This window comes from Coturnix japonica, chromosome 1 (assembly GCF_001577835.2).
Source record: "Coturnix japonica isolate 7356 chromosome 1, Coturnix japonica 2.1, whole genome shotgun sequence".
Lineage (NCBI taxonomy): Eukaryota > Metazoa > Chordata > Aves > Galliformes > Phasianidae > Coturnix > Coturnix japonica.
This window is the reverse complement of record NC_029516.1, coordinates 174793463-174816025: the sequence shown is the minus strand read 5'-3', so window position 1 is coordinate 174816025 and position 22563 is coordinate 174793463. Positions and strand designations below refer to the sequence as shown.

The following is a 22563-nucleotide window of genomic DNA, read 5'->3' as shown; positions in this document are numbered from 1 at the left end:
ATTTTGACCTAATGAATAACTCGATTAAAAATATGAGAAAAGCCATCGTCGGAGTCGTGTTTGCCGTAGGTTTAAATCAGCCTTCAGAGATGGGGGGGGAGAGAGAATTTCCTCCCTGGGCATCAGCGTAGCTCTATTTCTAGGCTCTATTTCCAGGCTGCTCCGCCGTCGTTTTATCACCGCCTTTGTGAAATGATCCTCATGAATATTAATTGAGGGTGTGGGAATCAGAACCTCAAACCTCACAACGAATTGCATTCACCCTCCTATAAACGATCAATTAAGTGTTGCCTAATGGTCCGCCTCACCTCCATGGCGGGAGAGGAAGTGAGGATTCCTCGCGCTCCCCTGTTCCTACCTCTGACTTCTATGTATATGGCTGTGTTGTCTCCATCCTTTGTACCCCAGGACATGGGATCAGTTCTGACTTCCCATAGCACATTCCTTCGGGTACCTTTAGTGCCTTGCACAGCTGCGGGGTGGGGTGGCACACAGCAGTGCTTCCATTTACAGCACATCAACCTTTGCACGGGGAACATCTCGTGGACGAGGCCGAGTTTCGATTGGTGCCATATTGCAGAGCAAAGCAAACCCTTCAGTCCTTTTATTTTGGCCATAAAGCGCCTGTAAACTAAGCCATAGGAAGGAGATTACCGTGCTGCTTTTTATTACTGCCGTACTTTCTCCTCTTCCTATGGGCTTCTTCAAATTAATAAGCTGCTATTCCCCTTAGCGGGTGCTTTATCAGCACTGGGGAGCGTTTTGTGTTTGGTTGCTTTTTGGTAGCTCTTTGTTTTGCTGTTATGCATCAGTCGAGTCCTTTTAGGTCCCTTCCATCTCAGGGTGTGCTCTGAGGTTTTTTTGCTACAGATCTGTGAACATGAATGAAAGTCTTGTTATATGTGCTGCAATTGCAGCTCCCAGCTCCTCTGCCACCAGATCTCCAAAATAAAGAGATGGAAGCTTTAGCTTGGAGAAGAGGAGGATGCGGGGAGACCTCATTGTGGGCATCCAGTACTTGAAGGGAGGGTATAAACAGGAGGGGGAACTTTGTGAGGGTGGGCAGTGATAGGACAAGGGGGAATGGTTTGAAAGTGAGACAGGGGAGGTTTAGGTTGGATCTTAGGAGGAAGGTTTTCACGCAGAGGGTGGTGATGCACTGGAACAGGTTGCCCAAGGAGGCTGTGGATGCCCCATCCCTGCAGGCATTCAAGGCCAGGCTGGATGTGGTTCATTTATGACCTGTGGGATATTGGAAGGCAGCTGTCCTAGATAAGAGCTGCTGGAACTCCTTAGATAGTTTCATTGTTAAATGCTACTGTAAGTGACTCATGGGTTGTAGGTTCCTGGCAGTGCCAGTTCACCTCTGATCTCAGCTGAAAGACCGAAGAAACATCTGAAAAACAAACAGTGCAGAAATTTGAGCCAAGTAATTGGCAGCATTGCTCTGACTGCTGCATAACAACGTGTGAAATGTGGAGACCTGGAAAGGAACCATAGAATCGCAGCATGGCCTGTGTTGCAAAGACCCACAGTGCTCATCCAGCTCCAACCCCCTGCTGTGTGCAGGGTCACCAACCAGCAGCCCAGGCTGCCCAGAGCCACATCCAGCCTGGCCTTGAATGCCTACAGACCTGTCTCCCTTTAAAACCATTCCCCCTTATCCTGTCCCTATTCAGTTTTGTTGGGAATGTCCTCCAGCATCTCTTATCTGTGCAGAAGTTTGCAGAAAGATGAGAGTTTTTCCTCGGAAACGGGCTGTGAATCCGCCATGTCAGCTCATCCTGTCTATGATCTGAGCTCCCCAGCAGCCAGAGGCTGGAAACGCTCACTTGTCCTCAGCCACATTTCTCCTGAAATTCTCTTTCTCAAGCTTTTCACTTTCTTCTGCATTTCTCTGCATGACTCATGGTGATGCTTCAGACCAAAACACTTCAGTGGAAGTCCACTTCCCTGGGGTGCATTTGTTCTTGCCTTGGTCACTCACAAGGGGTCGGTTGACACAGTCCAACAAGAGGCAGAAGATGGAGAAAAGGAACTTCAAGGTCCGCTGATATCCAGCACTGAACATAGAATGATGGAATGGCAGAATGCTTTGAGTTGGAAGGGACCTTGAAGCTCACCCAGCATGGAATAAGAAGAATAGAAGAGGGGTGGCCAGCAGGGACAGGCAGGGGATTGTCCCTCTCTGATCTGCCCTCATTAGGCTCCATCTGCAGTGCTGCATCCAGGTGTGGGGCTCTCAGTAGAAGAAAGACAGGGAGTTGTTGGAGAGGGTGCAGAGGAGGCCACAAAGATGCTCAGAGGGCTGCAGCACCTCCCATACAAAGACAGGCTGAGGGAGCTGGGCTTGTTCAGCATGGAGAAGAGAAGGCTGCGGGGTGACCTCATTGCAGCCTGCCAGGACCTGAAGGGAGCCTACAGACAGGAGGGGAGTCAACTCTGTGAAAGGGCAGATAACAGCAGGACAAGGGGAAATGGTTTGGAGTTGAAGGGCAGATTGAGGTTGGATGTCAGGGGGAAGTTGTTTCCCATGTGTTCGAGCAGGAGGCTGTGTAGAGCAAAGCAATCCAGCAAACAGCATCACCGGGTGCCTTAAAGTCATGTTCATTGACACCTCTTTGTGCTTTCACTTTCTGTCTGTACAAATGAAGGTGCATAGAGACGTGTACCACCCCATCACCCCCTCACAGCCCATATAAGGTTTGTGCACAGTGTGATTGGGATGGAGGAAGGATGTGGCATCTGTTTTGTAGCAGGCAGGGCAGACTGGTGGGTCCAGCAGGAGTGGAAGTGGTTGCTCTCTGAATGAGTGCTACAGCTGCTTTGTTTTATGATCTCTATTCAGTGCATGGTAGGTTTAGTGCAAGGGGGAATGGCTTTAAAGTGAGACAGGGAAGGTTTAGGTTGGATCTGAGGAGGAAGATTTACACCCAGAGGGTGGTGACGCACTGGAACAGGTTGCCCAAGGAGGCTGTGGATGCCCCATCCCTGCAGGCATTCAAGGCCAGGCTGGATGTGGCTCTGGGCAGCCTGGGCTGCTGGTTGGTGACCCTGCACACAGCAGGGGGTTGGAGCTGGATGAGCACTGTGGGCCTTTGCATTCAGGCCATTCTGTCATTCTATCATTCTGTGATTCTCTGTGGTGCATCCCAGAGGGTCCAGCTGTGCTGCGACTGCTCATCTGTAACACCTTTAATCGGGCTCAGTGATGGATAAAATGGGTTTCATGGTGCTGCAGCACCAGGTGGAAACCTCCCTGGGAAGCTGCTGAGCTGATGCCAAGCTGCATCTCCATTCATGTGGTTTCTCCCACCTGTTTGCTGCTGCCTTTAGACACCTCCTGGCCAAGAGAAGACACAGTGTGTCACCAAGGCATCTCCCTTTCCAAGCTCCACTTTCACTACCAGACAAAAGCTGCCTGCACAGGAGCAGGAAACATGAAGGTTTGCATTTCCAGTTGTAGGTAAAAGGAGCTGGGAGAAGTTTGACTCGGTTTTCCTGACCGTGAGTTGATGGTGCCTAACAAAGGAGTCTCTTCAGATCGAGGATTTCAGTAAATCACAACAACTGTCACCTTCACAATGAGGATCTGTGCCCACAACCACACAACAGATGCTGGCAGCTCGGAGCAAGCTGCAAATGAGAACAAAACCAGTCAAAAAGATCGAGTTTAGCTGGAGCACTCATCTGCCTGAGTTATTTTTGCTTTCTAAATGATACACTACATACTGCCACACTAGAAATATGCTGACATCCAAAGCCATTCCAGGTTATTTTTAAGGGCTTTTTAAATTTATTTATTTTTTACTAAATGCTTCCCAAATGTATCTAAGTTGATGCAAAACTGACTGCGTGGTCAGGTACTTCAAAATGATTTCTCATCCACAACCAGCACTCACTTTAAAGCCATTCCCCCTTGTCCTATCACTGCCCACCCTCACAAAGTTCCGCCTCCTTTTATTCACTCCCTTCAAGTACTGGATGCCCACAATGAGGTCTCATTGCAGCCTTCTCTTCTCCAAGCTAAACCAGCTCAGTTCCCTCAATCTTTCCTCATAGCAGAGCAGCTTCAGCCCTCTGAGCATCCCAGTGCCCACCTCTGCACCCACTCCAAGAGCTCTGCATCATTCTTGTACTGGGGATCCCAGGCCTGGACACAGTACTCAAGGGGTCCACGTGCTGCCCATGTGTGGTTCATATTCATAAGCAGTTGCACTTTAGTTACAGCCCTGGGTAAACTCAGAGCAATGTAGGTGTCCATCAGTGCTTTGTCCTCGCTCCCTAATGCACATGGGAGCAAGTGTGTGCAATCCCTGCACTGAACCTGCTCTGAACAGCTCTAGCTCTCATTAAATCGCTCAAGGTTTTATTGATTCTATCTCTGGTAAATAAAGTGCAGCTTGAAACATCTGCAGGGAGCACCCGGTGTCTCACTTGGGATTCAGCACTGAGCCTGAATCATATGCGGGTGCACAGCCCTGCACACGCTGTACAACATCCTCCATCCCACACGTTGCCTGAGCCCTGTCCAAATGTTTGGAAGAGATTGTCAGCCCTGCAAAATACGCTTGGAGTCACTGTGCAGGCGTGGGGAAACACGTCTGGCTGATGGATGACGCCGTCTGAGGCCGCTGGCAACGAGCTCTTGCTGTTTGGGTGAGTCAGCACCGCTGAGCTTCATCTGCTCATTGCAGCCTTCCTAATGTGGGAGAAGAATTCGGGAGCATCAAGGAAGGTGCCATAACGTGAACATCTGCGGTGCCTTCTATTGGCACAGCTGGTTGTTTGCATTCTTCTAGCAGAAGTGTTCTTCAGAATGTGGGATTCTCGTTTCGCTTCGTAGCTTCTCTTTTCAGAGGACTCGCTGTATGCAGTGCTTAATCATTGTTCTCAGCCCCTTATTTGCCTGCAGCTCAAGATGTCATTAAACCACTGTTAGACAAACTGCAGGTGAGAGGAAGCCTGACTGTGACCGGAGCTTTATTTGGGAAGAGCCAGCAGAACTGAAATCACGGAATGATAGAATGGCCTGGGTTGCAAAGGCCCACAGTGCTCATCCAGCTCCAACCCCCTGCTGTGTGCAGGGTCACCAACCAGCAGCCCAGGCTGCCCAGAGCCACATCCAGCCTGGCCTTGAATGCCTGCAGGGATGGGGCATCCACAGCCTCCTTGGGCAACCTGTTCCAGTGCGTCACCACCCTCTGGGTGAAAAACCCTCCTAAGATCCAACCTAAACCTCCCCCGTCTCACTTTAAACCATTCCCCCTTGTCCTATCACTGCCCACCCTCACAAACAGCCGTTCCCCCTCCTGTTTATACACTCCCTTCAAGTACTGGATGCCCTCAATGAGGTCTCCCTGCATCCTACTGTTGGAAAAGCTGCCCTAAATTCATCCTGTGCGGTGCTATGTGTTATATCAGATAGTCTGCCCTGCTCTTTTCAATTCAAAAGGAGCTCTTTGGGTCCCAGCTGTCATCAGCACCTCTTAATTTTTGCTAATAAACATAATGGGACTGCACTGAAAGTCATTGCTAATGCGTCTTTTTAAAAGCCTCTTACTTCTATCAATTATCTTTTAATTTGGGATGTCTTTCTCTTTGCTGTCACTGCTCGCTGTCTATCATCTGTCGGTATTAAAGCTGATATTCCCTGAGTTCTTCCTTTCCTTTTCCTACTCCAACTCCCATCACCCCCAGCTTCATGAGCAGACACCAACAAATGCCCCTCCATGCCTGTGGTGCTGGGGCACGGCCATAGGAGCTGCTACAATGCCAAGATGAGAGTTCCAATGGCAGTTCCTTCTCTCATTGCCCCTGCACTGAGCTGCCACCATCCCCATCCCTCTGTGTGTGCACCTTGGGGTGGAACTGAGCAGCTCCTCAGCCAGGCCAGAGGCCACCCAGCATCCCAGCAACAGCCCCACAGTGGCACTTTGTCTGCGGCAGGCAGACAAGAAGCTCTATTGAGGGAGGAACAAGGAGGATCTTATCCTAAAAGAGTCACAGCAGCAAGTTTAAGAAAGCAAATGTACTCGGTCTCATTAAAAGCCACACGTTTGCCTACAGCGGCTCTGTGCGAAATGGAAACATTTGGTTTATCAGTTCTCATGAAGGATTCCCAAGTGATGCAGCATCACTCAGGCACGGCTGCAGCCCTCTGCTCTGTTCCATTGATGGTCAATGTAGTCAAGCTTGCATAATCATAGCAGTTCTGTGCTGACAGCGTCAGTAGTTGGGTTCCTGCGGCCAAAAAGAGTTTTATAGATCTACATGGTGAATCTGGGGCCATGAATTGTGGCACAGCTTGTCCTCAGCTGCCGGCAGATGTTGCCATAGAACCGTAGAGACGTGAAGATTGGAAGAGACCAACTGCCAGCAGAGGTTGGAATGAGCGAGAATGAGTGAATGAATGAATGAACCAGTGGATGAATGAGTGATGCACGTGGTCTGAGATGAGCAGGAGGTCTGACCGTACTGTTTTGAGGTGTTTCAGGGGGTTTTCTCTAAGGAGAACTTCAGGGCTGTCAGAGCGGATGGAGGGTGGCTGAGCTTTGCTGTGGGCAGCACTGGGGGAACTGGGCAGGGCAGAGGGAAACCCATAGCCACAAACTCACACTTGTGCTGACTCAATGTGCTGGGAATGAGCCATTCAGCATCAGATTCCTGTGCTAAGTCTTGTTTATGTGTCTGCCCAAAAGGAGGGACCTGAAATGGGGATTTTATTGGAGTATCTTCACTTGGTTGTTGTTGGAGGTGCCCATGGCCATTGGTCCCAATGCTCTGTGCAAGCAGCGTCTGCCCTGTGCAGCAGCCATCCCTGCCTGTGTTACAGCTCAATTTTCTGCTCTCCAAAGTTATTGATTTTTTTTGAGGTTTGCAAAGTGCAGTGCAGAGACTGAGCAGTAAAACGAGCATTAATAATTAAAACTGAGCTGCTTTTCCCAGTCTCTCCCCTGCTGTGCTCTTCCAAGCAAGGTCTCCATCCTGCGAGCAACAGCTTCATGAATTCCCTATGGAACAAGCGAAGCTTCCCATCTCCGTGTAGGGACAACATCCGTGTCCCTACACCTCATCTCATTGCTTCTGAGATTGGCCACGTGCTGCTTAGAAGTGTTGTCCATGGTATTGGCTGTGCAGGGGATGTTCACACACAGAGCATTTAAGTGTGCAGTGAGGTCATAGCAATGGGACCTTCATTAATGCATCTCGGCAGGAACTTAAACATATGAAAAAGAAGAGAGATGAACCCACGTGATATTTGTTTATTCAAACTAAACACAAATTGCTTCTTTACAGTTCAGATTTTACCCATTGGTTATAGAATCATAGAATTACCCAGGTTGGAGAAGACCTTGATGATCATCAAGTCCAACCGCAGCCTAACCAGAACCCTATAACCATAGTACCGTATAACCATAGTACCCTATAACCATAGTACCCTATAACCACAGCCTAACCAGAACCCTAACTCTAACAACCCTACACTAAATCATATCCCTGAGCACCACATCCAAACAGCTCTTAAACACAACCAGGGATGGCGATTCAACCACCTCCCTGTTCAGCCTATTCCAGTCCCTAACTACCTTTTATGTAAAGAAGTTCTTCCTAATATCCAACCTAAACTTGCCCTGGCGTAACTTGGGGCCATTTCCCCTCGTCCTGTCACTGTTATCGCTGATAGAAGAGCAGAAATGGTTCCTTAGGCACCTCGTAGCTGAATATGTTTCTCTTTCTTTCTACAGAGCATTCAGAAGCTGGCTAGCCAGTACTTGAAGAAGGACTGGCTCGGAATGAAAGCTGATGAACGACCTGATTATAGGTAATTTAACAGTTGGGTTTCTCCAAATAACCATCTTTATCTTCTCAATTTGTGTCATTATTTTTCCCGACAATGAAACGCTGCTCTTCAATGATTTATATGCATTGCTGTTCAAAAGGAAGCTTTGTTTTCTTCTGAAGTTTTGTAACAGCCTTAAATATCTGTTTGTAATGTGGATAATTTGGGGAGATTGGAAAAACAAATGGCACAACCAGATAACAGCCGTAATTGTGCATATTAAGTTTGAGGAAGCTGGTGAAGGAATAGATGTGTATTTTATGAAATAGCTTTAAGGTCAGCACAAAGTGCCACTGTTAGGCAGAGCAGCGCACTGTCAGCATAACACCTGACCTCCTTATCCTCTTCCAACCCACTGCTTCTGTTTCCTTCCTGCAGGAGCATGTACTCCGTTTGGAAATCACTCCTGGAAGGCACGATGCAGGTGGCTCAATCCCGACTCAATATCTGCGAGAACTATAAGAACTTGATTTCAGAACCAGCCAGGACTGTAAGGTGCTTCAAGGAACAGCAGCTGAAAAAGGTAAGTGTACTTTCTTGGGGCTGTTTATTTAGGAAATCAGAAGTATTTTACTGTGGTGCTTCTAAAGCAGCTGGGCACTTCTCAGTCTCTTTAGGTGCGTGTTATAGGGGGAAATAGCTGTGTAGGAACAGAGCTTTGGGATGAGAGCTGAGACGTGAGCTCAGAAGTGAGAGCTTTAGGCATGGTGAATGTTATCTCTGCATGTCTGACATCACACAGTGGCTGTCCCAATGAAGTGCTGTGGCAGTGACAGGTGTGAGTGGATTCCTGTTGGAATGGGTGCTGGCCACCACGTCCATGGGCAACCCATTGCAGTGCCTGCCCACCCTCTGGGAGAAGAAATGTTTCCTGATGTCCAACTTGAATCTTCCAGACACTGCCCCATGCCTGTAGCACTGCCTGGGGTTGTCATGACCAAAGAACTTAACCCAGCACTTGCTCTTGTTGAACCTCATCCCATTGGCCCCAGCCTATTGATCAGCCTGTCCTGGTCTCTCTGTGGGGCCTTCCTACCCCCAGGCAGATCAGCACTTTCCCCCATCACGTTGCCATCTGCAAACATACTGAGGGTGCGCTCAGTGCCTTCCTCAGATCATCAGTTGGGTCATACCATAAGTATATTGTCCTGCACTCCTGGCAGTCTATGTAATATTTCCTTTCTGGAGGAAAAAAATCACCTTTATTAATGTTGTTCCTTTATCGGGCTGGGGAATTTTATAGTTCTCTGAAGCTTTCCAGGCAGAACCATCTACAATCTGTACTATCTTGATTTAGTAAATAATTTTCACTTTCCTTCCTCTGCACACGCTGGTTGTTCAGAGAGTTTATGGGTCGGTAGTAGAAATGGAGGCTTTAAATTCTCCTTTAAATTTAGAGAAGTGACACAGCTTCCCTTTTTCTTGCATTTTTTGAACTATTGGATGGATTGTTGCTGTTATCAGGGCAGGACTTTTGGTGCAAAGGTTGTGATTGCATCAGATAACATCATGCCTTTCCTGCAGTGTGGAATAGCCATCCACCTGGCGCTGTTCATTATCCTTCACAACCAAAGCATTGTTTCATACACAGCAATCCATCACGCATTCCTGTGGGTTTCCAGAAAGATACGTTCTGTATTATACTAAATCCTGATAAAACCTAATTGAAATTTAAATGTGGAGTCGGTGCAATCACTCTGGAGTGGTCAAACTTTGAGCAGCCTGGATGCTGCGCAAAGCGGAGTCTCCTTCCGCTGTTACAGTGGGTTGAGCGACTTGATGTGCTGTCAACTTAGGGCTACTGCTGGAGCAGGTCTCCTATGGGGAAAGGATGAGGAAACTGGGCTTGTTGAGCTTGGAGAAGAGAAGGCTGCGGGGAGACCTCATTGTGGGCATCCAGCACTTGAAGGGAGCGTATGAATAGGAGGGGGAACGGCTGTTTGTGAGGGTGGGCAGTGATAGGACAAGGGGGAATGGTTTGAAAGTGAGACAGGGGAGGTTTAGGTTGGATCTTAGAAGGAAGTTTTTCATCCAGAGGGTGGTGACGCACTGGAACAGGTTGCCCAAGGAGGCTGTGGATGCCCCATCCCTGCAGGCATTCAAGGCCAGGCTGGATGTGGCTCTGGGCAGCCTGGGCTGCTGGTTGGTGACCCTGCACACAGAAGGGGGTTGGAACTACATGATCATCGTGGTCCTTTGAAACCCAGGCCATTCTATCATTCTGTGATAGAATGTTTTCCAAATGGCAGCATTACCAACAGGGGCTATCTGATATTTTAATTTTTGGATGCCAGTAGGAAGCTTAAGGGATCCAAGTACTGACTGATGCAGCAAAACCCCACTCCTATGAAAATGATTTCCTCTGTCCGGTATATGCAGGTTGTTCTGCCTTTTGTTTTCCTCCCCTGCACTCAAAGATTTCCAACAAAAGCTCAGTTTGCCCTTCACGTTTCTGATCTTGCACGTGCAAAATAATGGTTTTAATGGGAACTCGTATTTAGCAGCCAGTGAGAAGATGAGCAGAGTTGTGCAGGGAGAAGGTGAACAATTTCTGGCAGAAGGATGAGTTTATTACAGGTGACTGGGGGTGGAATTGGGGCTGTGGGTGAATGAGAGCACCCAGCAGCAGGGTGGGCACATCCTGGGCCCTGGGGGTCCCTGCCCATGGAGGGGTCTGGGCTGGGGGTTGTGTGGTACAGGTGGGATTTGGGGCTGTGCTTGGAAGGGTGGCTGTGTCCTCACACTTGAGGCCATGTCCCTAAAATGGAAGCCTGTGTTGTCAACCAGAATGCTGTGTGTACTTGAGCTGCGTTGGGTTAGAGAAGGTCATTACTCATCCATTTCAACACTGACAATTCCCTTCTGGGGGGAGGTCATACCTCCTTTCCCACCCATGTCTGAGATAGATAAAGGGTTTGGAGAACTGATAAATTCAGTCTTTTTCTGCTGTTCCTTTGACTTCTCTTTTCTGATACTGTCTGGTTGTGTTGTGTTCATGGAAAGGGATGGGATTATTTTTTACCTCTTCAGTGGCCCAAAGGTTTTCTTTTTATATGACACTGATTTCTGATAGAACCCAATCAGAGCTCGATAATGTCATCAAATTCTTGGTTCTATTGTGCTGTTGTCTTCTCCACATTGAGTTTTGTGTTTCATTATAGATAATAGAGAAGGAAAGGGGGAGCGTTTTTCATCTCACCTCTGGTGAATTGCCTCTGGATTTTTCCCCATTGTATTCCAGTCATCTCAACCAATTATCTCATCAAAAGCTTTCAGAACTTTTATGTTTAATTTGTGAGTTCTCGTTGAAGTTGAGTAGTTAAACAGCAGTTGAAGCAAAGGAAGATGATTTTATGTTCAGATTGGCTTGAAAAGAAAGGCACGGATAATGGACCAGGATTGACTTGGAGACCTCCTTGTGTAGGATGCAGTGTAATGAAGAGCAGTAAAATGGTGACGGTGGTATTTGCACGCAAGCAATGCTCATGTCTTGTTTCCTGAACGTTTCTTTCAGTACGTGGACCAGCTGACACGGATCCAAGCGGAGTTACAAGAGACAGTAAAAGATTTAGCCAAAGGCAAGAAGAAATATTTTGAGACTGAACAGATGGCTCAAGCAGTGCGGGAGAAAGCTGATATCGAGGCCAAGTATGTTTTTATAATAGCATATGTATAAATAATTGCATGCGTATAAACCAGATTTATCTCTGTCTTCGTTTTTACACCCGATATTCTTTTAGAAGAGAGATAATTGCTTTCAATTAGCTTCTTCTGATTCATTTTCTAACTTCCTTTTGGAGTGAGGATGGGCAACATCTTCTGCCTCAAAAAGTTGAGGCTTTGTAACTGTGCTCCTTCATGCGCAACTACACAAGAGGTCGATTCCTCTTGCTTCATGAAAGCAAGTCGAGCAGGGGAGGCAGGCAACCATCATGGCTGTGCAAGGACCTGCAGCTTTTAAACAGAGGACAAAGAGGGAAATGTTTGGCCTGTGGTTTTGTACGAAAGGTGTAAGACTAATATCTTGGCTTTTTCTCTTGTTTTCAGGTCCAAACTTAGTCTTTTTCAGTCAAGGATAAGCTTGCAAAAGGCAAGTGTAAAGGTGAGTTCTTACTTACTGTCAAAGTGTTCTGAAGCTGTTTCGCCAGGCATGTGGCTCTTCTAGTGCTCACTGCAGGATTACATATGGCCCAATGTACAAGGGAGTTTTCTTCCAGTGGGAGTCATAACTGTGTTTTAAGAACCATGTGTGAAATGTTGGCTTAAGAACCATGTTTGAATGGGCTCCATCAGCACAGGGGTGGCCAGCAGGGACAGGCAGGGGATTGTCCCTCTCTGCTCTGCCCTCATGAGGCCCCATCTGCAGTGCTGCATCCAGGTCTGGGGCTCTTAATACAAGACAGGGAGCTGTTGGAGAGGGTGCAGAGGAGGCCACAAAGATGCTCAGAGGGCTGCAGCACCTCCCATACAAAGACAGGCTGAGGGAGCTGGGCTTGTTCAGCATGGAGAAGAGAAGGCTGCGGGGTGACCTCATTGCAGCCTGCCAGGACCTGAAGGGAGCCTACAGACAGGAGGGGAGTCAACACATTGAGCAGGCAGATAACAGCAGGACAAGGGGAAATGGTTTGGAGTTGAAGGAGGGCAGATTGAGGTTGGATGTCAGGGGGAAGTTGTTTACAGAGAGTGGTGAGGTGCTGGAACAGCTGCCCAGAGAGGCTGTGGATGCCCCGTCCATCCCTGGAGGTGTTCAAGGCCAGCTTGGATGGGGCCCTGGGCAGCCTGGGCTGGTATCAATGTGGAGGTTGTGGGCCCTGCATGTGGTGGGGGGTTGGAGCTTTGTGATCCTTGAGGTCCCTTCCAACCCAAACCATTCTATTATCCTATGATTCTATGAAATGTCAACTGGATGAGAGAAACAAAAATGAAATACCCCTTCCCATTACCAACATTAAGCTGTTAGTCCTTTTACGTTCTTGCTATATTAGTATACATATGTACACATCTTAATCTACTGTTAATACTTATTCAGTCACTCACTTCTCATTAGTACCTGTCCTTTACCTTCTGTTTCTTGTTGCAGTTAAAAAGCACGACGATCAGAGTGCAATCCAAGGCTATTCCATGCACGGAATGATTATCTTCTCACTCTAGCAGCTGCTAATGCACACCAAGACCGCTACTACCAAACAGACTTGGTGAACATTATGAAGGTAAGGGAGCTCAGCTGTGTGTGGGAGATGGGACGTGCGAAAATCTGGACAACAAATTAAGGATGTACAAGACCCAGCGTTGCTTTGCAGCAGCGCTGCTGGTTTGCCACATACTGCACCAGCTGTGAGCAGTGCCATGGGTCGTTCAGTGGTGTGCAGTAGTCTTGGAGACAGTAATCAGGTACCAAAGCCAAGCAGCTGCCTAAGCTCAAGAAAGGAATCAGGTTTGAAAAACTCAGACTTGGATTTCCTCATTTCACTTCTTCAGTGGTGTATCGAATGACTGGTTTTGTGTCTGTCTGATCAGAGCTCTTCTTTCTGGTGTAGCTGATGGACACGTGGCTATGGACGCTGTTGGTTTGAAAGCATTAAGCTCAGAGAGGGTCACATCACTGGCTGTTCCACCCGTGGCAGCTTGATGTTGCCCAGCTTTGCAGGTACTTGGACTCCTGGCAGGCTAAGGAAGTTCAAATACAATTGCTCACAGGCTTTTCCTCTTAAATTTACTGAAATATGCTATATTTTTATAACTGAGAGCAATTGTAATATATGGTGGGACCAGCTACGTAAAGCTAAGTGAGACTTTATGTCGTTGCATTCCATGCATTGGCATTTTCAAAAGCTTATATGGATTTGTTATCTATGAACTGTTTCATGGCGATGCAGTCAGGCACAGCAATTTACTGTCTTTGTGAGCTGCATTTCAAATGGCTTTGCGTGAAGAATTTAACACCTCCCTGTGCTGCAGTTATTGGGTAGACTTTCTCAGCTGGACAAGGGCTGCAGGTTGTGACAAATCACTGCGTTAACAAGGTGCTTTTTTATACTGGATGAAGAAATATATGGATCTGAAATCCAGGTAACTGAATTAGCATCGTGGAATGCTAATGAAGTCTGGGGTCTCCAGTGCAGCTGGAGCATCTGACCACACTGATTTACATGTTCAGCATTGTGATGCTTTAGCATGGACCTTTCTATTATGGAGTTGTATATGGTGGCCACGTTGCTGCTATCAGTCATATCTGTGGTATAGTCAGTACTCCTTCTGTTTGAACTCCTCGGGGCTGTCTGTATTTGTGAATGCCTTCCATTTTCTCCTTATGCCATTCAGATTGTTATCAGCGCGCTTGTTATCTGATGACCTGGAGGTAAATCCTTTATTTAAATCATATTTCAGAATATTACTTCTTTGATAGAGGAACCTTTGGGCGATAAAGGAGTGGGACCAATGGCCTTTAGGGGTCCCTTCCAATACCTGCCATCTGTTCGGTGACGCTGCTGCATCCTTGGCTTTCTGGCTTCTGAACATCAGCTCCTTGTGGTGCTTTACAAGCAGCAACACCAGTGAAAGTTCACCCCTCTTTTAACAGGTGGTTGCTGCTAAAACAGGGTGTAAAAGGGTCTGGGGTGCAGTGCTGGGGAATGGGATGGGTCAGTGTGAGACAGAGGAGTTCAAGGGAAACCTCAATGGCTCTACAGCTCCTGGAAGGTTGTGGTGAGGGGGGGGGTCAGCCTCTGCTCCTGCATAACAGGGATAGGATGAGAATGTGATGGCTCATGTTGTGCCATGGTTGGGTATTTGTGAAAATCCCTTCTCCAAAAGAGTGGTGATGCAGTGACACAACTGCCCATGGGGGTGAAAGGGGGGGGTCACCATCCCTGGGGGTGTTCAGAGCTGTAGGGATGTGGCACTGAAGGACGTGGGATCAGTGGGCATAGTGGGGTGGGTTGCAGTTGGACTGTGATTCTTGGAGGGCTTCTCCAACCTCGATGATTTTATGGTTGTATGATCCTCTGTAAAAGAGCAAATGTGAAGAAGCAGAAAGGTGACACTTCTGCAGTGACAGAGCTGCTCTGTGTTGGAACAAAGTGTTTGGAAAAATACACGTAGGGCTGGAGATGCCTCTCTTGCTCAGAGTCTGATAGAGGCCGGTGCTGTTCCTGTTCACTGGCTCTGACTCAGAGCTGGCTGCTGTTGTTCTGTCCTGTGACAAATGAAATCACAAGTCCTTTGTTTTGTGTAACGGGCACCAAATGGACGTTTCCTTGGCAGAATTCCCGTTGACATCCAGCTTCTGATAATCTGCCTGTATTTAAGATGTTTATTTTGTTGCAGCGTGTATGTGCAGACACAAAACGATTGTTCTGCACCCGTGTTTTGTCAAGGATGTAAAGGCTGCCGAGGAGCCACATCCAGCCCTTGGCCTGAATGCCCCTGCAGGGATGGGGCATCCACAGCCTCCTTGGGCAACCTGTTCCAGTGCGTCACCACCCTCTGGGTGTAAAACTTCCTCCTCAGATCCAACCTAAACCTCCCCTGTCTCACTTTAAACCATTCCCCCTTGTCCTATCACTGCCCACCCTCACAAACAGCCGTTCCCCCTCCTGTTTATTCACTCCCTTCAAGTACTGGATGCCCACAATGAGGTCTCCCTGCAGCCTTCTCTTCTCCAAACTAAACCAGCCCAGTTCCCTCAACCTTTCCTCATATCAGAGCTGCTCCAGCCCTCTGACCATCTCAGTGGCCTCCTCTGGTCCCTCTCCAAGAGCTCCACGTCCTTCCTTTGCTGGAGACCCCAGGCCTGGACTCAGTACTGCAGATGGGGTAATCTTCAAAGACAATGTGCCTTGAGATTTCAGAAGTGCTTTGTGTGCCACACATACGGTCACCATTGGACCTGAACAACCCCTGATTCTCCTAGGTGGGTACTTAATCCTTAACACAGCACTGATGTGACAGTCACATCATGGGGCTGTTAATAGACAGCAGTGCATTTTCACAAGCAGCTTTGCTAAAGCATTCAATCCAGCAAGGAGCAGTGACAGCAAGCAGGGCTAATTCATGCTTCTTTACTCTGATTGTACTCCATGATGTGCTCCATGCAGCCATCTTGGTGCTGGAGCACTGAGTTAAAGCTCTGGGTTTCTTTTTGTGGTTTCACTAAGCTTTTCTGTATTGTTATGAGTGTCAGTTGTGCCATCTGGCTTTTCTGTACTTTCCCATTCGCTTGACATGAGGAAGTGCAGTTGTTTAATTTGGCTCTGGCTCTTGATCTGAGTTTTCGCAGTTTAAATAGAAACTAATTCTACATCATTTCACTGAGCAGGTCCTTACCTTTGTGACAGCGCCGAGCCACGTGACCGCATTGCTTTGTTACCATGATGGATCTGTTGTTAGACATACAGGCCGTGTTTGCCTTTCTCACGTCTTTGCCTGTTGTCAGGTATTGTCTTAAAGGGTTCTGAGAGGGAGAAACCAGGCTGGCTCCCAAAGCTTGTGCTGCTGGTCACAATGGATTGACGTCAGTAATGGTGAGCAGGGGGATGTCCAGTGAGCACCGTGCATGTAGTACACAATAGCTGGGATGGCTCAACATAGCAGAAGGGAACAAGAGCTGTAGGATATCCCAATGGGAACAACCCACAGGGATCACTGAGCACAACCCCACACTGCACCCCCAGGCCCTGACCCTATGTCAACTTAGGGCTACTATTGGAGCAGCTCTCCTATGGGGAAAGGATGAGGGAACTGGGCTGGTTTAGTTTGGAGAAGAGAAGGCTGTGGGGAGACCTCATTGTGGGCATCCAGTACTTGAAGGGAGGGTATAAACAGGAGGGGGATCGGCTGTTTGTGAGGGTGGGCAGTGATAGGACAAGGGGGAATGGTTTGAAAGTGAGACAGGGGAAGTTTAGGTTGGATCTTAGGGGGAAGTTTTACACTCAGAGGGTGGTGACGCACTGGAACAGGTTGCCCAAGGAGGCTGTGGATGCCCCATCCCTGCAGGCATTCAAGGCCAGGCTGAGACCTTTTATGAAGCGGAGCCAGCAGCTCTGCTTCCAACACAGTCATCCTCTGCTTATGGGGCACTTGCAGTGGCTGTTTATAACAAATGTAAACACAGACTCCAGATGTTATGTGGACAAATGGGAATCATCCGCATCCAGTGATGTTCATAGAAGTGACCCAACGCTGAGGACTTAGAATGGCAGAATGGCCTGGGTTGAAACAGACCACGATGATCATGTAGTTCCAACCCCCTGCTGTGTGCAGGGTCACCAACCAGCAGCCCAGGCTGCCCAGAGCCACATCCAGCCTGGCCTTGAATGCCTGCAGGGATGGGGCATCCACAGCCTCCTTGGGCAACCTGTTCCAGTGCGTCACCACCCTCTGGTTGAAAAACTTCCTCCTAAGATCCAACTTAAACCTCTGAGCATCTTAGTGACCCTCTACCCAGAAATTAGTCATACATGTGTGGCTCTGGTGGGCTTTAAAAGCAAGTTGGCATCTTAGTGAGAGGTCTTAAATTGCTTCAGGAATGTTATCCTCACAATGGCTGCCCTGAATAAATGGGAACATTTACATGAGGGCCTGTGCAGCTCCAGAGCCAGCCGTGCCCGCGTTATCACACTGAGAAATCATGTTACACACTCATGATTGTTTTATGCTTCTTCGAGTGATTTAGAAGCACCCGGGGAACTATTTGCTGTTCTAAAATAATTCTGATGTCAGAAGGGTTTGGGTTTCCTTCTCTAACTGCACTCTGCACACCCAGCATTAGCTGTTCTGTGCTCCTGCTGGCCTCCCTTTCCGACTCATAGGGAATAGCTGTGTGTGAGAGAGCTATTGTTTCACTTCCTGCTCCTGCCAACTGCCAGCCACAAATATTTTGTAATTACAATTAAGCCGGCCGTAGATTGCCTTATCTCTGCTATCAGATGGGCACAGGAGCTTTCCTGCAGGGCCGGGCAGTGAGCGTGCGTTGCTTTCTCCTCTTCATTCCTATGAATGAAGGACGACAATGGGCAGCTGTGCAGCAGATGATGATGGGATTCCAGCTGATACCAACTGGGGTTTCTCAATATCTGCTGCCACGCTGCTTCCCTTCCCAGGGCATCGATCCGTGGGCACCTGTGCACAGAGATCATTCAACTGTGGGGAAATTAATCACATTAATCAGGCCGTGTTTGCAAGGTGATTATGCATCCGCATCGCTTGGTGAATAATTGATGGAAAATGGTGCCCTCTTGTTTAGGCTTTCCTTAAAATGCTCACACATCACCCTTATGGACTGTTACCTTTGGAAAGCAGCAGCTCCCAGTAGCTGCTCTCTTAAATTAACAAACCTAATTGCAGGTAGGAGCTGAGCAAACATGTACAGGGAAGGCTTCCGACTGCAAACCACCTGCCCTGCTCTCACCCTGGTGCTCAGGGGTTGGGATATAGGCAGGGACATTGCTCACCAGTCACTGCCACAGGCAAAACAGGCTCAGCAGAGGGAGATTAATGTAATTTATTGCCTATTGCTAACAGATAAGAGCAACAAGAGCTAAAGCTGGGAGCACTCGTGGCTCAGCTCTGCCAGCAGTGAGTTGGAGCCATGGGGCAATGCTGAGTTCTTCCCCTTGGGGCCGCCCTGCAGCCCCATCATTGCAAAGCCTTGCTATGTCAACCTGATACAGCACTTCTGGTGGTGATTTATGTATGTCTTATATGTATATATTATGAACCATGGCAACTCACACAATTAGGTTAAAGCAATCATAATTTTTCATGGGATAATAAAACACTTTCTTGAATGATGCTGATGATAACAGTGTAGTGAGATTTGAGTTCTGCTTCTGAGGGGTATTTCCTGCAGAGGAGGCTGCACAGGAGTCACAGCAATAAAGAGAAAGGAGAACTCATGATCATATTATAGAACTATCATAGAATGGCCTGGGTTGCAAAGGCCCACAGTGCTCATCCAGCTCCAACCCCCTGCTATGTGCAGGGTCGCCAACCATCAGCCCAACCCCTATGCCCAACAGCTGTCCCTAAACTATAGGGAACTTTAAACAGGTCAGCTCAAGGCTTTTAGTGTCCCCAAACTCAGAGTTATGAGTCCTATATAAGTTGAAGAGTCCCATAAATCACAGTTAGGGAAGCCCTGAAAGAAAACCCGACACTGACGTGATTCAAAGGTATTGAAAGAAAATGTGTTGGCTTGACAACATCCCGATGTGTGGTTATCATCTTTGGAGAAGTTGCTGTGGAAAACAGCTTTCTGATTTAATCTAATGAGCAGCAGAAACGCTTCTATTAATCACTGCTCTTGATGAAACGGTTCAGTGCTCTGTATTAGATCTTGGCTATAATGGTCTAATTTAATCTCATATAATGTAATGGATGACTATTCGATTGAGTAAGGATTGGAAAATATGCTGGAGTCCCAACAAAAGGTGGATAAAAAGAAGTACAGATGATTATAGTGCGTTCTTTATGGTATGCATTTGTGAACTGAAGAATCTGAGAGTGGTTTGGGTTGGAAGGGACCTCAAGGATCATGAAGCTCCAACCCCCCACCACAGGCAGGGCCACCAACCTCCACATTGATACCAGCCCAGGCTGCCCAGGGCCCCATCCAAGCTGGCCTTGAACACCTCCAGGGATGGAAGCAGAGTTCAGGCTTCAGATCACAGTGCCATGGTGCCGTGGGACTGCTCTGCTGCTCAGCAGGAGGGAGCTGACTGCGGTACGTCAGCAGATCCGTGCTTACTGCAGGCATTGCTTCTCAAAACACTTACACGGCTTTGATCACGGGTTTGTTGGTAATTTCTGTACCAGAGTTGTGTTCTGTTGACAAACACCCGCAGACGTGATTCACTTTTATGTTGGGATGTCGTGATGATGAAGAAGCGAGCGATGCTGCAGCGACTGGAGGGATGAGAAAACTAACAGATCTCAGCAACAAGCTGCTCTTCTGTGCCAGGAGCAGGGAATGCCTGGAGGAAATCACCAGCAGGAAGGCACTCGGTATTTATAAGGCAAAATGGCTTTGGAATGGGGTTTCCTGCCCTCCCTTTTACTCACAGTGTCATGTACATGCTGCTGCCATCCAAGAAGCTGTTGCTGTACTTGGGATGCACCTCTCCGAGACCCAAAGGATGCTTCAACTGAGCTTCTGCTGTATAATGGGAAGAGGTTTAAAGTGGTGTTTAGGAAAACAGAGGAAGAAAAGCAGTCCCTGTTCTGAATGGTTTACAGGTTGTACAGCGGGGCTTCCAATGGGAATGGGAATAGGGCGGTGGCGTAATTGAATTGTAGTTGTTCAATTGGCTGCTTAAAATAGATGGAAGAAGGCGCCCGGTGATAGAGATCTCCCTTATTATTTGGGGGTTTTGTTTTGATTGCTGAGCAGGGAAATGGGCCCTGTTGCTGTGATGCCATACCATTGGGATGACAGATAACATCAAAACGTATTGGTCCGCAGACACAATGATTTTTGGTCAGTTCCTCTACAACTTCTGCTTATCTTTCCATGCTCAGCCTGCAGGCAGGGAGGAGCAGGTCTGGACCCAAGTTTGGCCTCTTCCCTCCACCCATGCGAGGAAATGCTTTGCCTTCAGCATCATTGTACCAGGGACATGGCAACCCCAAAGCCAGAGGGATACAGAGCTGTCAGAGCATCCAGAGGAGAACTGCAGAGATGGGGAAAGGTCTGGAGGGCAAAGTGGGTGAGGAGCAGCTGGAGTCCATTGGGCTGTTTGGCCCCAAGCACAGGGGGCAGAGGGGAGGTTCATGGTAGCCCTACAGCCCCTTATGGCCCTACAGCCCCTCATGGCCCTACAGCCCTCAAGGCCCTACAGCCTCTTGTGGCCCTACAGCCTCTTGTGGCCCTACAGCCCTCAAGGTCCTACAGCATCTCATGGCCCTACAGCCCTCAAGGCCCTACAGCATCTCATGGCCCTACAGCCCCTCATGGTCCTACAGCATCTCATGGCCCTACAGCCCCTCATGGTCCTACAGCATCTCATGGCCCTACNCATGGCCCTACAGCCCCTCATGGTCCTACAGCATCTCATGGCCCTACAGCCCCTCATGGTCCTACAGCATCTCATGGCCCTACAGCCCCTCATGGCCCTACAGCCCTCAAGGCCCTACAGCCCCTCATGGACCTACAACCATGGCCAATTTGAATGCAGTGAAGTGATTGGATTCTGCTGAGATTCAGGAAGAATTGAGTATTATTCAATCTATCTATTCAATCTATTCAATCTTAATTCAACCAATACAAGCTGGGGGATGGAAGGATTGAGTGCAGCCCTGCTGAGAGCCCTTGGGGTTCTGGTGGATGGAAGCTGTACATGAGCCAGCACTGTGCCCATACAGCTGGCACCACTGGGCTGCACCAAAGCAGCCAGCAGGTCAGGGTATGCTTCGTATTGCACTAACTGTAATAACTTCAGTCCTGGCAGCTCTCATTTGTTATTTAAGGATTTCATCACAGCCAAAGCACTGTTAATTAATGGCAGGAGGGAGGCTGTGCTGCAGTTCTGCTGCACTGACAGATCTGTGCACTGTGATACTTCAGCAGGCTTTTCTTCCACAGTGTGAAGTTGTTCCAAAGGAGCTGCAGGGAGAAGTTGCAGGGAACAAGCAGACATTGAGATGGGATTCCTCTCCCCTTCATACAGACTCATAGAATGGTTTGGGTTGGAAGGGACCTCAAGGATCATGAAGCTCCAACCTCCCACTACATACAGGGCCACCAACCTCCACATTGATACCAGCCCAGGCTGCCCAGGGCCCCATCCAAGCTGGCCTTGAACACCTCCAGGGATGGACGGGGCATCCACAGCCTCTCTGCTTTTTAAACCGATCGGTTATAACTACATTGCCAAGTTGAAACTGTTTATTTCCATTTATTAGCAGAGATAACGCTCCAATGCAGTGTTTGGTCTGAAAAGCTTCAGGGACGGAATTACTCGATCCCAAAAGCCTGCAGGTCTCATTTGGGGCAATGAAGTTTATAAACGCACTGTTTGTGTCCTCTGGAAGTGCACTATGGGGCTGCACTGTTGGAGCACTGTGTGTTTGATGCGAAGATAAAGGCACTTGCAACGGGATTTCTTAACTTTGCTGTTAATTGTGATAATTACAGTGAGGATTTAACGTTATAAAAGCGCATGGAGTGTCAAGGGTAAAAACCCCAGGATGGGATTATAGACCATAAACCATGGCAGAATGGTTTGGGTTGGGAGGGACCTTGCAGCTCACCCAGTCCCAAGCCCTATGGGACACCTCCCATAGCCCAGGCTGCTCACAGCCCCATCCAGCCTGGCTTTGAATGCAGGGGCCATCCACAGCCTCAAAGGGCAACCTGTGCCAGCATCTCACCACCCTCACAATGAAGGAATTTCTTCCCAATCTCTGCTCTAAATCAACCCTCTTCCAGTTTAAAACCTTTTCCCCTTGTCCCATTTCAAGCTACCCTTAGAAGCCCCTCCAGGTCCTGGTAGGTCACTATAACATCTCCTTGGAGCCTTCTCTTCTCCAGCCTGCACAGCCCCGGCTCTCTCAGCCTGTCCTCATAGTGGAGGACCCACAGGCAGGACCACGAACCTCCAGGTCTGGTACATAGAATCATAGAATGGCTTGTATTGGAAGAGACCCCAAGGAAACCTGCCTTTAATATGTGACATTAAATGGACTCGTCAGCTACTTGAGAGCTGGTGTTCAGCACACAGCTT

General features: G+C 48.3%; 1 protein-coding gene across 1 annotated transcript in view; it reads left to right on the top strand.

Moving 5' to 3' along the window:
* The window catches only part of FCHSD2 (FCH and double SH3 domains 2), a 100735-nt gene that overhangs the window by 37981 nt on the left and 40191 nt on the right, over window positions 1-22563 (top strand). Inside the window, exons 4-9 of the mRNA XM_015852530.2 lie at window positions 7749-7825; window positions 8222-8366; window positions 11358-11491; window positions 11891-11949; window positions 12260-12262; window positions 12932-13053. Of these exons, the coding sequence (XP_015708016.1) occupies window positions 7749-7825; window positions 8222-8366; window positions 11358-11491; window positions 11891-11949; window positions 12260-12262; window positions 12932-13053 (540 nt within the window). The remainder of the gene's footprint in view (window positions 1-7748; window positions 7826-8221; window positions 8367-11357; window positions 11492-11890; window positions 11950-12259; window positions 12263-12931; window positions 13054-22563) is intronic.